Source organism: Pleurodeles waltl, chromosome 3_1 (assembly GCF_031143425.1).
Source record: "Pleurodeles waltl isolate 20211129_DDA chromosome 3_1, aPleWal1.hap1.20221129, whole genome shotgun sequence".
In the NCBI taxonomy this organism is placed as follows: Eukaryota; Metazoa; Chordata; class Amphibia; order Caudata; family Salamandridae; genus Pleurodeles; species Pleurodeles waltl.
Genome location: NC_090440.1, coordinates 33,460,596 through 33,478,857, shown reverse-complemented (window position 1 = coordinate 33,478,857; position 18,262 = coordinate 33,460,596). Strand labels below are relative to the sequence as shown.

General features: G+C 47.3%; 1 protein-coding gene across 1 annotated transcript in view; it reads left to right on the top strand.

The window, feature by feature from the left end:
- The first annotated feature begins 11,249 nt into the window (after positions 1 to 11,249).
- The window catches only part of LOC138283729 (embryonic protein UVS.2-like), a 47,339-nt gene continuing 40,326 nt past the window's right edge, over positions 11,250 to 18,262 (top strand). Inside the window, exons 1-3 of the mRNA XM_069221774.1 lie at positions 11,250 to 11,372; positions 14,206 to 14,230; positions 14,916 to 14,981. Of these exons, the coding sequence (XP_069077875.1) occupies positions 11,304 to 11,372; positions 14,206 to 14,230; positions 14,916 to 14,981 (160 nt within the window). The 5' untranslated portion in view covers positions 11,250 to 11,303. The remainder of the gene's footprint in view (positions 11,373 to 14,205; positions 14,231 to 14,915; positions 14,982 to 18,262) is intronic.

The window sequence follows — 18,262 nt, the reverse complement described above, 5'->3', positions numbered from 1 at the left end:
CATTATAAAGAAATGCATTGTTGGTTAGGATTATCTTGGCCATGTCCAATAACATGAATGTGTGTTCTAGAAAACTAGCATTACGTTTAAAGAGAAAATGCTTTAATGCTTCCAAACCACAGTCAGTTTATATACAAGTATATAGACTCTCTACATCCATAGTCACAAAAGTTAGATCCGTGTTATCCCAAATAAAATCTTCCAGTTTTTTCAGAAAGTCCTTACTATCCCTTAGATAGGAGGGTAAATTTTTCACAAAAGGCTGTAAAAAAACATCTACATATTCTGACATATGTCCAGTAGGGGATCCTATACTGGAAATAATAGGTCTTCCAGGTGGAAAATTACCTTGTTTATGGATTTTAAGTAAGATGTAAATGCATGGATATTTTGGATGATATACCTTTAAATATTTAAACTCGTCATCTGTAAGTAAACCGGATTCATGCCATTCCACAAGTTGAGCACTTCTATGCAGCACGCATAGAAGTACCAAAGCGTAATTTTGAAATGATTGTTTATGTGCGGGAAGGGACACCTTCCTGCACACAAACAATCACCCTTGGCATGTTGCTCTTTCTATGTGGGCTCTAGAAAGCAAGGATGTCTGCGTTGAGGGGTATGATTGCTTATGTGCGGGAAGGTGTCCATTCCTGCGCATAAACAATCATTTCAAAATTACGCATTGGCTCTTCTGTGTGTGCTGCATTCTACGGCTCACACAGAAGTGCCAAAGCGCCATTAGTGATTGTTAATGTGCAGGAAGGAACACCTTCACGCACATAAACAATCACACCCTTCAACGCATACATCCTCCCACCATGGTGCAAGGTTGCCTGCGTTGGCAGCTGAGTTTTGCACCAGCGCGAGGGACAACACAGAGGTGCGCCGTATTCACTTACATACAGGCTATTCTTGTGTTACCAAAGTGACGCAGTGCTGCGCTGCTACTTTTACATAAAGATGGCCCTAATATGACAATGAGCTTAAAATATCATATCAGTGACGTGACATGTCAACTGCCACAACACAGATGGACTGATTTTACACCATATCATTGCAGAGGATGATGGCTCTCCTGCGGATCTGCCTGTCCTGGAGTACTCTGGTGACTTGGATGACCAGGTGGCAACTATCAGCCAAGAGACCCTCCAGGAAGTCCTTGTAAACCTCCAGACACCACCTACATTCGCAAGGAGGAGTATTGAAGTAGCAGACATCCCACAGGCCCCACTTAGCACCCCAATAGTACGACCTGCCAGCACTGACACAGCAGAGGACTCCGAGGCACCAGCTTTGACAGGACAGTGATAGGAGTCCAGCGGAAGATGGTCAAGGAGGTGGGGGTGGAGAAGCAAACTACGACAGCCAGCCTTGAGGGGATGCAGACATGAATGGTTACGGCAACAGAACAGACTGCAGCCAACCGACCCACACACTCCCCAATGCCTGGAGCCCAGGACTGCCTGAGGGTCATAGCTGCTGCCATGAGGGAAAGGCCACAATAACTGCCCTCCCAAACTGGCATCAGAGTGCTTGAGGACAAGATGGACTCCATGCACCAGGAAATGGTCTCCCTCAGGGCAGACATGTCTGCCTACCATAGCGATGTTGCCGCTATACCTAAAAATCAGCTCCTCCTTGCTGCAGTGATGCCACAGATGGCAGCTGCCGGGAATTGGGAGTCCACATCTCCAACCACTGAAGTGTATGTGGCCTCCTCTACCTCCCCACTACCACTATCAAGGATAGAGGAGGCACCACACATATCGGAGGATGAAGATGTGGAACAGATCATCTTCACCCATGGGAGTTCCAGGTAGCAACAGCCCATGCCACATGGGCTGTGTTTTCCTTTCTCCTCTGCTTGACATCATGCCAGTGCTAGCACTGTTGCAGATATCCACTCTTCTTCAACACACTGTTCACCTTTCTGCTATGGACTGCAATTGTATCTAACGTTTGAAAGACACTTTACTCAAACATGTCCCATGACATGTCCCTCAACCCTGGACTTGTGCTGTGTCACAATTGGATGGATTCCACAAATGGTGTCACTGACCTTGACATTGTAAATATTGCACCATGACACTTGTTATTAAAAAACACCTACAAAACCAGCATGTTTTTGTGTTTTATGACACATCTACTATGCCTAAGAATTGTGATTTGTGTAACATGTCTCAAGTCACAGTGTCAGTACAAGAGTGCATGAATGTGCAGGCACATATCTATCCACATAGTACCTACATGATGAGCATCAATGCTGGTCTCATCCCCTACAAGCAATTCACTGAGTATGTAAAACATGTTGAACACATGTATGCTAAAACCACTACATATGGCAGGAGTTGCTGTGAAACAGTTCTCAGGCAATATCGTCTGCTGGGAGTACCGGTAGAAAAAATTGGTGTGAAACAGAGGGACTCAACCTCATCTGTAATTGGCACTGGTCAGTTTAGCAGGATAGGAATTAAATGTAGGCTGTTCTCAAATGTCCCACAGTGCCTAACATTCCGACACAAAAACCAGACAATGACAGCTGAATTACCACACCTACCTGTCCTATACATGGTCAACAGTCACCTTGAGTGGTGGGTACACTGGATGGCAGATGCACAGACAAATAGATGTGTTGTAGCTGCCAATGTGACAGCTCAGTTGTAAGAAGGTGATGAACATGACAAGAGAGGGATATTGAGGCAGGAGAGAATCCCTAGGACAACATTCAATTTTCACTGTACAACCATGGGAAGACCCTGAGACCCAAGCATATGACACATGAAGTAAGGGAATACCCAAAAAAATGTAATTAGATATTAACAAAACTAAATAGAATGAAGAACACCTATCCTAACCTACGCTATCCTACTATACATAACCAACAACAGACCCTAGCTACTATGAGCTACACTTACCTAACACATTTAACAACACACTCTAAACATTGGCCCTCCACCCCTCTTTTATCACAAGACACATGCAGGACAACATATACTAAACTACACATTGACTACCTATTACTAAGCAAAGATATATGTTTTGGTGTATTTCATTTTTCAATTTTAATTTTTTTTTTTTTTTTTTATAACACAAAAAAGCCCCAAAATCACAACATAGTAAAATGTAAAAAGTGGAAAAACCACCCACCAAACCTACTTATCCTAACTAAACCACTAACCTACACTAACCTAATACCCACTTAAAAACATTTTAGTTCTTTACCAACTAAAAAACATTAAACCAAATAAGGAGGGAGGGGACTGAACTGGGCATGAGACACATTTTGGCATTCACAGGTTGGCCCTCTTGAGTTTCCGCTTTATGAAATTTAGGGGGTCATTCCAACCCTGGCGGTCATCGACCGCCAGGGTGGAGGACCACGGAAGCACCGCCAACAGGCTGGCGTTGCTTTCCTGCCCATTCTGACCGTGGTGGTAAAGCTGCGGTCAGAAAAGGGGATCCGGCGGTTTCCCGCCGGATTTCCCCTGTCTGGGCTGAATCTCCATGGCGGCTGGCGGTTTTTACCGCCAGGAACAGGATTGCGGGAACGGGTGTTGTGGGGCCCCTGGGGGCCCCAGCATGATTTTCACTGTCTGCTTAGCAGACAGTGAAAATCGCGACGGGTGCAACTGCACCCGTCGCACCCCTGCAACACCGCCGGCTCCATTTGGAGCCGGCTTCTATGTTGCAGGGCCTTTCCCGCTGGGCCGGTGGGCGCTCCTTTGCCGGCCCAGCGGGAAAAGCCAGAATGGCCGCCGCGGTCTTTTGACCGCAGAGCGGCCAAATGGCGGTGACCGCATGGCGGGCAGTCTTTTAGCGTTATTCTCAACCTCCTTATCAATAGAGTCCAACTTCTTGAGGACCTGTGTTACATCCCACTCTAGTTCCCTGATAGACCTCATGTCCATGGCAGCAGGTGTGGTCAGCTGTGACACGGAGATTGAGTGTGAAGCAGCTGGGGCAATTGTGATGGTGGCCGCTGTGACCTCCTGCACAGCTATGGTGCTTGGTCCTCCATGTGTAGGTCCCCCTTGGGTGAATGCCTGCCACTCACCGGTGGATCGCTCCATGCGATAGCGGTGTGCCATCCTCCTGAACCCAAATTCCACTACCCGTATGTGCGATAGCAGACTGCTCTCTTCTGAAAGGCATGCAGTTCCTCCTTGGGCATGTTGGCAGCTGTTAAAATGAGACAGGCAACCATCAGTGTCAGCATTGTGTGGAGTATGTACAGATTATTAGCTTACACTCTACATCAAATTGCACATGCACTCCAACTCATATTCAGGATAACACAATGGCCCTGATAGATGAAACAACAATGCTGCCTTAGCATCATTTCCTTGACACCATAGCCACCCACAAAAAGATTAGGAAAAAAACAAAATTAGATGAGCATTGATTTTGTGACATGTGTAACAATGCAACGGCAGTGTCAACTTCACATAGATCAGGGCCACTATTTCTCATCAGATGTGTCAAATTGCAACCATACATCACCAGTAACTTGAATCTGATATTGGGAGTATAGGATGCAGTTGGTAAGCATAAGGGGTCAGTGTTGATAGGTACACATGCAGGCCTGATCAAAATGACTGTCACCTACACTGTAAGCATCACATCTACCTACAAATGTGTTTTTCCCATCCCCTCTGCCTCAGGGGGGATGGCCAGGCAATTCATCTTCTCAACTGTCCAGGCCATCCACCAAGCCATGTCCACTCATACATGGACTCAGTGATTGCACCATATGTTAGGAGGGCTGACAACTAGGAAGCTGGTATCCGTAGGTCTATCACATCTACATTCATGTGTCCAGGTGTAGACACCCATCTATAATTGATCAGCCAATACCACTCCTCACACACCCATATCCATGCCAGCACACATTTGGACTTGACTTGCGTGCACGCCTATTACATTCCATTATATGTGGCACCATGCTGGGGGACAATTGCCCACCTAGTCCTATATGTACATTACAATACAGGGATGCATCAATTTGTGTACAAAATGGTGCATCACTGTGTTGTGAGGAAGACGGTGTGTCCCAGTGCCAATATTTCCACAATGGTGAGATCCCCCCCACTCAAAGGGAACCAGAGCCACTGGTGGGTGACTCTCATGATTGTCAGCGACTATGATCTGGTGCAGTGTATTAGGGCGTATCTGCTCTACTGACACCAGCTGACTCTTGACAGTAGACATACTGGCTCCTGTGTCAGGTAGAGCCTCCAGCCTTTGCCCATCAATGGTGACCCACTGCCTATACTTTGAAGTATTTGCAGGCATTATAGCTTTGGGTACCATCTCTCTATCTCCCAGGGATACTAGTGAAACCTCTGTCTGCCCCCCCAAAGCTAACTGGGATTATCTCCCCCCAGAGCGCTACACTAGCCAACCCAGGTGTCTATCCAGTGGTGGGCTGTGCTCTCTTGGAACACTGGGAGTCACCCTTAGAGTGTCCATGCTGGTAGCACTCCAAGCATTTGGGGATGAACTTCCCTAACTTCTTCCCAAATCTAGAAGAGGAATGGTTATCCCCCTCTCCCCTTGGGAATTATTTTGGGGGCCTTTTGAGAGTTGCTTATCTTTAAGTTTTTCTCCCCCCTCTTTTTTCTGTTAGGACACCTGACCATCTTTGTGGGTGTCCCCCCCCAGATGCCTTCTTGGACACTCTGGTGCTAACCCAGAGGTCCGCCTCCTCAACAAGCTTCCTTGGATCCGTCAGCTTACTATCTACCAAGTGCTGGCGCAACTCTGTAAAAGAAATACTGAGCATACGCTCTCTCAGAATCAAATCCCATAACCCTTTATAATCATCTACTTTGCTGTCCTGCACCCATCCATTCAGTGCCTTATGCTGTCCCTAAACCTCTGACGGTATTTTTCAGGGGTCAGCCCAAACTTGGCCAGTAAAGCGGCTTTTATGGGTGCATAGACATTCTGATCATGTGGAGCTAGTGTAAGAAGTGTGTCTCTCCCCAGTGCTGGAACATAAAACCACAAGGCCATTCCCATTGCTCCTCAGAGGTCCCATGGGCCCTTAGTGCAACTTCATAGGCAGCCAACCGCTTGTCAATGTCATCTCCCACCACAAAACTTGGCACCACATTCTTGGGTATACGAACCTTTTTCTCCCCAACAGGTCCTGCATGTATGCTGCCACCAATACTGATGGACTCAGACTGTCTCCCTTGATGTCCAGCTCCTTGAGACTCAGCCTATGAGCCAACAAAAGTTTCTTCTCAGCAAAGGCTCTCTCAGCTGCAGCTTCAGCTCTCTTAGCCTCAATCTGCTTAGCTGCTCTTTCAGTCTCAGCTTGTTTGGCTTCTTTCTCTGGCCTCCTTTCCTCCTGTTGAGCCTCAATTTTCAGCCTTGCCATTTGGAATTGAAACTCTTTCTCCTCTCTCCTTTCCTCTGCGGTCAGGCCTTGATCAGAGACACTGCTCCCTGGTTTGGCAGGGGGCACAATTGCAGTGGTAACATCGTCAGCAAAAAATCCTCTGAGAGGCCATCCTCTGGGCCCTCCTCCTCAGCATCCTTCTCTGAATGGGCTTCTGCCCAGGCCCTCAGCCCCATTTGAAATTCCTCCTTTCTGGAGGCACCTTGGGTGGGTACTCCCATATCCTTACATAACCCTTTCAGCTATTTGACAGTATATGTCTTCAACAGGGCTAGGTCAAAATCTCCTGCTTGAGACCCAGCCTGAGACATGTTGAGTGAGGATTTTAGTCAAAAAATTGTCAGGAAAAAATAAATTGCAGAAAAAGATAAAAAAATACATTTGACCTTTAACTGTGGGTAGGTAGTGAAATACTTAGCTACTGTATGTCACTGCACAAATACAAGTCCTATCCTAACCTCTGATCACCAATGTTAGAAATTGGGCCTTTGGTTGGCAAGTCAGGTTAACCCCTGTCCAAGTAAGGACCCTCACACTAGTAAGGGTAAATCACACACAATCCAAATTATCCTGTGCCCACCCTCTGGGAGCTTGGCACTGAGCAGTCAGGCTTAACTTAGAAGGCAATGTGTAAAGTATTTGTGCAATAAATCATACAATAACACCATGTAGCACCATAAAAATATACCACACAGTGTTTAGAAAAATATATAATATTTATCTGATGCAGGTCAAAACGATTAAAACGCAATAAGTATATGTTGAGAAATCACTATAAAGTGATATAAAGTGTTGTAAGTCTTTTAAAAGCAAACAAAGTATCTTTCAAGCACAAAGTACCTGGTTCACGTGCAAAATCTCCGCAAAGAACTGCAAAGGAGGAGATGCGTGGAAACAAAGGGGAGTGTGGCGATTTCTCGGGCCGCACATGGTGATGAGTCATTTAGTTTTCATGCAGGGATGGCTGTGCGTCGATTTCTGGCGCTCGTCATGGATACTCTTCGGGCTGCGGGGTTTTCTCACGCCCCAGGGAGGATTCGCGGATTACCTGCGCTGGTAGTACAAAGTCACAGGAGCTGCGTCGATTCAGTGGCAGTTGCGCCACATTTTCTACCGCACGGCAGGCGCTGCGTCGATTTGTCTCTGGAAGTCGAGCTGCGTTGTTCCGGCTCAGCTGTGCGTCAATTCAGTGGGCCGTGCATCGAATTTCCGGTCGCTACGCTGGTGCTGCGTCGATCTTCTCTTTGCGAAGTCAGGCTGTGTTGTTCCGGTTTGGCGTGCGGTGAAATTTTCACAGCGGTGCAGGCTGTGCGTCGTTTCTGGCAGGCTGTGCATCACATTTCGCCATACAAGGAGTCCATCTTGAAGAGATGAAGTCTTTTTGGTCCTGAGACTTCAGAGAACAGGAAGCAAGCTTTTTCCAAGCCCTTGGAGAGCACTTCTTCACCACAGCCAGGTAGCAGCAAAGCAGCAGGGCAACAGCAAGGCAGCAGTCCTTCACAGAAAGCAGACAGGTGAGTCCTTTGGGTAGCCAGGAAGTTCTTTTTGGCAGGGTGCAGGTTCTGGTTCAAGTTTCTTCTCCAGGAAGTGTCTGAATTGGTAGGGGCAGAGGCCCTGTTTAAATACCCAAATGTGCCTTTGAAGTGGGGGAGACTTCAAAGAGTGGCTTAGAAGTGCACAAGGTCCCCTTTTAGTTCAATCCTGTCTGCCAGGGTCCCACTAGCAGGTGTCAGGCCCTCCCCCCACCCAGCCCAGGAAGACCCATTCAAAATGCAGATGTATGCAAGTGAGGCTGAGTATCCTGTGATTAGGGTGTGTCTGAGTGAATGCACTAGGGAGCTGTCAACTAAAACCAGACAGACATGGATTGTAAGGCACAAAACGATTTAAGTGCAGATAAATTCTCACTTTCTAAAAGTGGCATTTCTAAAATAGTAATATTAAATCCAACTTCACCAGTCAGCAGGAGTTTGTATCACAATTTTGGCCATACTAAATATGACCTTCCTACTCCTTTCAGATCAGCAGCTACCACTCAAACAATGTATGAGGGCAGCCCCAATGTTAGCCTATGAAGGGAGCAGGCCTCACTGCAGTGTAAAAAAGGAATTTAGGAGTTTTACACTACCAGGACATGTAAACTACACAGGTACATGTCCTGCCTTTTGCCTACACAGCACCCTGCCCTATGGGTTACCTAGGGCGTACCTTAGGGGTGTCTTATATGTAGAAAAGGGGGAGTTAAGGCTTGGCAAGTAATTTTAAATGCCAAGTTGAACTGGCAGTTAAACTGCACACACAGGCCTTGCAATGGCAGGCCTGAGACAAGTTTAAGGGGCTACTTATGTGGGTGGCACAATCAGTGCTGCAGGCCCACTAGTAGCATTTAATCTACAGGCCCTGGGCACATGTAATGCACCCTACTAGGGACTTATAAGTAAGTTAAATAGTCGAATTGGTTATGATCCAATGTCACCAGGTTTTAAACTGAGAGAGCATATTCACTTTTGCACTGGTTAGCAGTGGTAAAGTGCACAGAGTCTAAAAACCAGCACAAATAGTATCTAAAAAGTGGGGGGAGGCAGGCAAAAAGTTAGAGGTGACCACCTTAAGGCTGTCAGGTCTAACACTCCAGCTTTAGTAATTAAGAATAATTAGGGTCTAAAATCCTACAGCAGGAGCAGAAGAACAACAAACTAAGAGAAAGTGAGTGGATACTGCTGTTCGTGTCCTGTCGCATTTAGGCCTACATTTACAAGATTTCCACTATACTGGATAAGCGTCATTGTTTTTACTCTAATCCAGTATAGCGTTACAGTAGCGTCAAAAAATGTACGCTATTGCCCCTAACATGCACCATGGTGTGCCGTAGTGTAAATTCAGTGCTACCATGGAGGCGTTAGGGGACGCATGGAGGCCGCAAGAAAAATGGTGCATCACTAGTGATGCACCACTTTCTTGTAAATATGGCCCTTGGGGCCAGATATATGGAGCCCTTGTGCCATTCCAACACCGCATTAGTGTCATTTTTTTATGCTAATGTGGCGTTGGAAGGGGTAAAAATGTGCCATATTTACAAAGTGGCACAGTGCATGCATTGCGCCACTTTGTAAGCCCTTGCACCACATTATGCCTGTTCCAGGCATAAGGTATGCAAGGGGGGTGTTCCAGCACTAGGGGGGTGATAAAATGGCATAAAGGAATCTATAGGATTCCTTTGTGCCATTTTTATCTGCATTTTTAAACGCTTGCACATAGTGCAGGCGTTAAAAAGAGACTCCCATTGATTACCATGGGCCTCTGGGTGCATTGCAGGATTAGCGTCATAATTTTTTACACTAGTCCTGCAAAGCGCCGGACTAGCGTCAAACACTATGGCGCTAGTCATCCTAACTACAGTTTAAATACGACTCTACCATGGTGGCGTTAGGGGGGTGCTAAGGGCCGCAAGAAAAGTGGTGCTGCACTAGGTACAGCGCCACTTTTCATAAATATGCCCCTTAGTATTATTTTCTTAGCACAAAGTGCATCCCTGGGTCCATCTTGGACACAAGGTTGCATTTTGCACTAAGAAAATGCACTAAATGCTGGATTACACTTGTCGTGTAATTATGTGTATTGGTGAGTAATTCTGCATTATGCCCACCCCCTAAAAAACAAGAGACCATGCTCGATAAATGAAAACCAATGATTGGAGGTTGAAAGAAGTAGCTCAATGGTTAAAATCTGGCAGGCAGTGGGGGGGGGGGGTGGGGTCTCAGACACTGTGTGAATCTCTGACCCATGGGGATGGTGAGCTGAGACTGAGGCAGGTAACTCAGGAGGGGGCACCATAATTCCTTCATGAGGGAGTAAGGTATAATATCCCATCCTTACACCCTCCCTTCCATCATTTTACTTTCTTCCACCCTTCCACAGCCTTGTATCTTTCTTACGTCCGTGTAGCCTTCCTACCTTCTTTTCTCACTCCACCCTTCCTTTCGTTCAGCCTCCTTCTACGACTTTCATCTACCCATCCTTTCATCCTCCAACCCAGTCTTTCATTCTTCCACCCATCCTTTCATCCTCCAACCCTGCCTTTCATTCTTCCACCCATCCTTTCATCCTCCCGCTCTTCCTTTCATCTCCCACTGTGCCTTTCACACTGCTATTCTGCCTTTCATCCTTCTACTCTGCCTGTCTCTCTTACACTCCTCCTTTCATCCTCCCGCTCTTTCTTTCATCTTCCAACCCTGCCTTTTATTCTTCCACCCATCCTTTCATCTTCCACTCTGCCTTTCATCCTACTACTCTGCCTCTCATCCTTCACTCTGCCTCTCTTACACTCCTCCTTTCATCCTCCCGTCCTGCCTTCCATCTACAACTGCTTAGCTCTGATCCATCTACAGAGCTGCCTCACTTTGCTTGAAAAATTAAATCTTATCTTCAGACTCAGGTCCAGCTCATCAGATGCACTTGTTGTGTCTCCTGTGATTCTCTCCAGTCCGGGGCTTTAGGTGCCTCGAGGATGTGGTTGTTGTTTGAGGCGCCAAACCCTGGGAGGCGAGACTGTGTCCAATCACAAATTCACCCTCTTTCAGAGAGAACTCAGTGTAAGTTTTTCAAACATATCACGGAGCGCGGTCTGTCACAAACCACATTTACCGCACTTAAAAGCTGTTTATTATTACCTTGGCGCATTGCACCTCAGAGAAGATCCCGGGGCATCCCTTCCAGGGCACACTCACCTTGTGACCTGTGCTGAAGGAGTTGTCATCCTTGGGACTGAAAGCTGATTGGAGGACGCTCAGCATCTTATGGGTATATAAAGGACTGGGTCTGGGGCCAACAAAGCATCTCCCTGAAGGAAGAGACATTGTCCGCTGGTGACCTGAGCACTGCCCAGAACCCGAGGATGGACAGAAGAGCGTGGGCCCTGGTCGCAGTGTGTCTGCTGAGCACCTGCTGGAGCTTACCTGTGCAGGTGAGAACTCCTTTAGCAATGGGATCTAGAGCTGTGTGCAGCTACAGGTGAGAGGTGCAGTAACAATGTTACGCGTGATTCTGTGCTTGTGTACTCTCTCAGGTGTGCATCGCTGTAAGTACACCTGTGCAGGTGAGAACTCCTTTAGCAATGGTATATAGCTTAGAGCTGCAGTACCAATGCTATTTGTGGTGCTGTGCTTGTGCAGACTCTCGGATGTGCATCACTGTACGTACACCTGTGCAGGTGAGAGCTGCAGTGATAACATTACGTATGGTTCTGAGTTGGTGTAATCTCTCAGGTGTGTATCGCTTTAAGTACATCTGGGCAGGTGAGAGCTGCAGCAATAACATTACGTATGGTTCTGAGTAGGTGTAATCTCTCAGGTGTGCATCGCTGTAAGTACACCTGTGCAGGTGAGAGCTGCAGTGATAGCATTATGGATGCGTCTGTGTAGGCATAGTCTCTGAGGTGTGCATTGCTGTAAGTACACCTGTGTAGTTGAGAGTTGTACCTACAGTGTTATGTATTGTTCTGTGAAGGTGTAGTCTCCCAGGTGTGCATCACTGGAACTATACCTGTGTAGGTCACAGCTGCTGTAATGGTATACATGATTCTGTGCTTGTGTAGACTCTGAGGTGTGCATCACTGTAAGTACACCTGTGCAGGTGAGAGCTGCTGTGATAGCATTACGTATGTTTCTGTGTAGGTGTAATCTCTCAGGTGTACATCACTGTACGTACACCTGGGCAGGCGAGAGCTGCAGCAATAACATTACGTATGGTTCTGAGTTGGTGTAATCTCTCAGGTGTGTATCGCTTTAAGTACACCTGTGCAGGTGAGAACTGCAGCAATAACATTACGTATGGTTCTGAGTTGGTGTAATCTCTCAGGTGTGTATCGCTTTAAGTACACCTGTGCAAGCGAGAGCTGCTGTAATAGTATTATGTAGACCTGTGTGCACATAGAGCTTCTCTGATGTACCTCACCTGACTGTGAGGGCATCTGCAGAGCCAAGAACCACTGTAGCCATAATACGTAGGTCTGCAGTGCACCTGCACAGGTGACTATATGAGTGACAGTATCACATAGCCCTGATTACATGTGATGCCTCTCAGGTGTGCTTCACAGAGGTCACGTATACAGGGGAGTATATGGGTGATAGTATTGCCCAGCCCTGTGTGACTGTAATGTGTTTCAGGTGGGTTTCACAGAGAGCACACCTGTACGGGAGAGTACATCAGTGACAGTATTACATATGCAAGGCCTTTACACCTCCTGCACCAGGGGAGGCAACATGACTGACACACCTGCTGGCCCTGTCAAGGATCTTGTAAACTCACAGCTGGTGTGACAGGCCACCACTGCTAACGGTTTAGGGTTCAATGTTGACAGCACTTTGAGGCCATGAAACAGGCACTGCAATGTCAGTGGCATAGAAGGGGTGCCATAGGCCCTAATGAATGCAAGAAAGATTGCCCCTCCTGCCCACATGTTCTGTTGCAGGACATCCATAATAGACCGTCAGTGTGGGAGTAAAGTAGGACTCTGTCGTCTTTGGCCTAGTGCCGAAGCACCACTGTTAACTACGACCCAGAGAAAAGTGTCTAGACACCAAGAGCAATCTTAGAGGCATGACACAGGCACAGAAGGAGTTTCCATGAGCATATATGATGTATCTGTCCAGTAGTCTGGGGACACCATAAGGCTCCACCTGCAGTTAGTGGTCAGCTTACCTGGACAGATGATGTGTCAATCAAACTTCCAATTTAGTTGGAAAGTATGATTTCCACCTGGGCTTATTTTGCAGATCTCATAAGGAGTTAAGACTTGAGGGGAGGGGGGCTGTAGTGAACGTCCCTAGATATTTTCCAGTACCTGGGTCCTAATTCTGGGATTGCAAGGAATGCCAAATTGCACCCGCCTCTGACTGAGCCATGTAATTCCTGGGTCAAACTGAGCTCATTGGAAGCAGTGATACTGTGTGGTATGGGATTTAGTAAGGTGTGTGGGTTCTGAGCAATGTGATCAGTTTTCTGCGTCTGAAGTTTCAGAATGGGGGGGGTGATGCTTATTTCATACATGCCAGAAGATGTGAATATGTTTGGAAACTCAAACAAGGATGTTTTGGAGTGCGCCTGCACGGTTTCTGTCACTTTTTATCGGGGAAAAAATGTTGCTTGCCATAAGACCTGCGGGTATGGGATTAGCACGCAAATTGGAATTCTGATTTGGGCACAAAGAGCAGTTTGTACCCAAATCAGGATCAGATTGTTCCACTTGAGAGACCTCAAGGACAGCTCCATAGACTCTCCTGTTACATTGTACGGGAACTCTGTACAGCTTCAGGGCATCCGTCCTGCTGAAGGCCACTTGTTTCCATGAAACTCTTTCCGAAACGTTCCTTCGGCAGTAAGAGGCATCCAGACGGGTCCATGGACCACAGACTTCACCTCTGACACCAGTGCAATCCTGAGTGTTTCAAGGAACAGGTCACACCATGCCAGGGGCCACCGCGCTTTACCACAACATTGGCGCTTAAATATCACCCCTAACAACACTGACTGCAAGATGTCAGCTGCACGGTATCGACGAGGTAAGTAGATGAATCATTTGAACAGTAAATCTCCACTCAGTTCCCTTGATGACCCTGTGCAGGGGGTTGTCCTGCAGCCCACACCGCTGCAGGGCGAGACTTTGTGTTCGATACTTAGACATATAGCCCAATGTACATCTTATGTCATCTTTTAAAACATGGCTTTAGGGTCCCCTAAAGTTCTAAAATCCGAATACTTATGTTAGGTGATTAAAACTTCATTTTTCTCTTTTGCAGATTTTCTACGAACTGGAGAAAAATCGTGAGTACATTTTGAATCGGGATAGCGTTATACTCGAGCATAGCTCCTCTCTGTAACGAAGCGCTGTACTGAGGGCGGGGTTGGTGGCTGCATTGTTTACTGTTGCGTTTAAATCACTTTTTGCGGGTTTACAAAGGGATCCAAAGTAAGACGTGGGGCTGTGAATGACTTGTGTGCACGTGCGCCGTGTGCACGAACATAGCGCTGCTGTGAGTCACGCGGTGTGAGGATGAAGGAGGAGCCTTCACACTCCTGACTGGACACGTAAAATGAACTCGAGAGAAACTACCACAGAGAGCAAAACCCTAAGAACCAGAGTCCGGTAGACAAGACTAGAGCGGTTTATTGATCGAACGGCTCCAGTCTGTGTTTGGAACTGGTATTTGGGAATAATGTAACATGTCACGCATTGTGCGAGCACCCGTTCGGTAAGGAAGATGGGCCTGCACATTTGTCCCTGTTTGCCACTTATATCCTAGCGCCTACAAGCTCTACACACTTTACCCCCTTCCACACAATGTGCATGAACATCTTTGCGCGTTGGCAGACAGACACATCATCTACACAGACACAGATGCACATTTGGACCCAGAGAATATTTCATCTCCTGTCATTGCTTTCTGAATTCATCTATTTCTGTGCATGAGCATCTGGTGTGAAGCTGGAAATGTGCCTCCTCTTCCAGACACTCAGCATTCAGCGGAGCCCCTGAGTCCAGACGTCTTCGAGATTATCACCAGAGAGAACAAAGGTAAGAGAAAACCTCCGGCTCCTGGGCGCTAGGCTTTGTTACACGATATTCAACTGTGACCCTGAGAGCAAAAATTCTCAAAATCATCACCAGAAAGAACAAAGGTAAGAGAAAACATCAGGCTTCTGGGCGCTAGACTTTGTTACACGATATTCAGCTGGGACCCTGAGACCAGATGGCTTCGAGATCATCACCAAAGAGAACAAAGGTAAGAGAAAACCTCCGGCTTCAGGGCGCTAGACTCTGTTACACGATATTCAGCTGTCACTCTGAGACCAGACGTCTTAGAAATCATCACCAAAGAGAACCAAGGTAAGAGGAAACCTCAGGCTTCTGGGCGCTAGACTTTGTTACACGATATTCAGCTGTGACCATGAGACCAGATGGCTTCGAAATCATCACCAAAGAGAACAAAGGTAAAATAAATCCTCGGTGCCTTTGGGCGCTACACTCTGTTAAACATTGGCCAGCTGTGACCCTGAGCACAGACATCTTTGAGAAACTCCCGAAAAGAATCAAGGTAAGAAATAACCTCAGGGCCTCTAGGCGCTACAAGCTGTTACAAGATAGTCAAATATGAGCCTGAGCGTAGGTGTCTTTACAACTGTATCAAGGTGGCAGTATTATGAGGTATGACTGGGGAATCTTACCATGTAATACTAACATGTTACCCAGTAGAGGACCTCAGGTCAGCTCAGTGCTGGTAGTGTGGCAGTCAGGCTACTTAGAGGAACATGTGTAAAGCTTTTCACAACACCCACATGGATGATAAGTAAATGACACACCTCAAAAGAAATACCGAACCAATTTAGAAAAATAAAACAGATTTTATATACATTTCAACACTAAACGTAACTTTTTAAGTTACACAAAACCGGAGTTATGAATTTTAGAAGCTTTAGGAAATAGGGTATTTTCACTGTTTAAATAGCTCCTATTGAAGCCAATGGAGAACATCAAAGTGTGCACTCGGGCACTTACAGGTGAGTTCTGGGGAGCCCACCTGGACTTAAAGATCTGCAAGGCCCTAGACCAAGAGTCAACAGTCAGTTTCCTATTACCTTGCCCGGGGAGTCCGGGTGCAGAGGTGCTTCAGCTGTGCTTGGTGCTGACGGGTCCGCCTCTGCTGGCACGTTTGCACCACTCGACAAATGGGTACTTGGGGGTGGACTTTCTCTAGCCTTTGGCTTTAGGGCTTTTTGTGGGACCAGGAATCAACAACTGGGACTTCGCCACCACATCCGGTGGTTCTAGGTTCAGAGGTGGCTTCAGGCTGTCAGTCACGGGAGATGGTCACACCAAAGCTGCTTTGCTGCTCCTCTCGAGGTCACTCTCTTCAGGATGAAGAACACAGGAGGAGGGTCGTTGCTGACATCAGTCTCTATGCTCTGGAGTCGGTGATGTCTGAGTGGATGTCAGTTTCTAGACAGGTGACAGACAAGCCTTGGTTTCTGCAAAGGTGGTCCGCTGGTACTTCGAAGGTTGGAGGTGATCCGGAAAGGAGCAGAGGCTCGAAACTGGCACAGACTTCACTCCCACTCTGTTGATGCTGAACACAGATTTTCTGTAGGCTCACTTACACAGAGCCTGTTGGGTCACAGTTTGATGACTTCAGCATGGCGTTTACTCCTGCAGTTTACAGGGGGCTGGTACCACCAGTCAGGTGAGTCTTTCTTGGCTTCCCGGTGTCCACTGGGATTCCTCTTGCTGGGACCAATGAGCTTTCACCTGAAGCACACGTCAGTCACTCAGTTCCAGTGGTGGTCTCCGTAGGTCACTTCTGTGTCCTCTCTTCTCGCTGTGGCTGGAGTCAAGGTCCTGTGTCTGTGACAACATCTTATTTGTGCCTCTTCTTCTTTGCAAGTACGAACTAAGGTTCTGGTGCCAGTGGAGCCCCTTAAGTCCTGGTTTAGGGTGCATTAAGGGTGAGGGGGGCAGTGGCCAATGGGCAACTGGTCCCTGCAGCTAGCCTGCCCCTGTACTGACCACGTCCTGTGGAAGTAGGCCACTTTCCTACCCAGAATCCACTAAACCTAAGGGTTGCAAAGATGGCAGAACCCTCTCTTGGCTGTACAGACCTCCTGGCCCACCATAAAGGTGTGGGCATCTTTTTGGAGGTGTACGCCTCCTGCATAGCTAAGTTCCTGCCTGTCAGGCTGGGCGGGAAGGGGTTTGTCCTGAAGTGGGGAATGAGTAATTACATTTCAAGCGCATGTGAAGTCTTTGAGGCTCACAGCATTGATTACCTTTCAAGTTAGCCAGCCTGGGAGGGAGGATGTGTGGCCTCCTGCCTGCCCAGTCCCTTTGTCACCATCCTGTGGAAGTGCTATCACAAACAGCAGGAGGGCAGAGTCTTGTATGTGGTGGCAGAGGCTTGAGAAAGCTCTCCAAAACAGCAGAGAGTGGGCACCCTCTAAGGGTGGCACCGGGGTACACGCTAGTTAACCCTGAGCATGGGCATCGTGCTCAGGATTAAAAAGCAGGGTGTTTGATACCAAACACAGGGGAATCAGCCGTGCCATCACAGGCTGTATATCTGGGAACTGCCCAGATGCCAGTCCATGTTATCCTATTGACTGCCGGTTACTCGTGGTAGCATTACAAGAATTAAAAAATAATAAATGCTGTCATTGGGTCATATATGCTCATACTTATATGTCCTCACTCATAGTACAGTGCACCCTGTCTCCTGGGCTATAGGAGGCCTCCCTTAGGGGTTACTGCCCTGTGGGCAGTAAAGGGGACTCTGCCTGCACCTGGTGTGGGCAGAGTTGTCCTTGAGCAGCAGGCTGCTTGTGCAGGCTGACATGGCAGCTCTGCAGTCTCACTTTTACCCAGGTCACACAGGGTGGCATAAACAGTCTGCAGCCCTGGTGACCCCTTTACCAACCTGACCCTGGGTACCACTGGTACCAATTACTAGGGACTTAGAGGGGCGGTACATTCCTTGCCCATTGGCCCTTGCAATTCGACATACAGTTTAAGGGAAAGAGCATAAGTACTGCTGTCTGGTTAGCAGGCCCCAGCACACTAGCAGGTAAAAAACAACAGCATCACTCAGCAAAAAGTGAGTGGGGGGGTGGCCATCAAAAAAGAGTACTTTGCAAAAACAATAATCACCAAAGACAACCAACGTGTTGGACACAACCCTTTCTGCAGGCTCACTACAGAGTTTTTTTTAACCTTTTTCTGTTGTCCTTCTCTGTTGTTTTTTAGGACTCTGTGCAGTTTTTTCCTGCTAACCAGCGGTAAAGTGTGTCTGCTCTCGCCCTAAAACATGG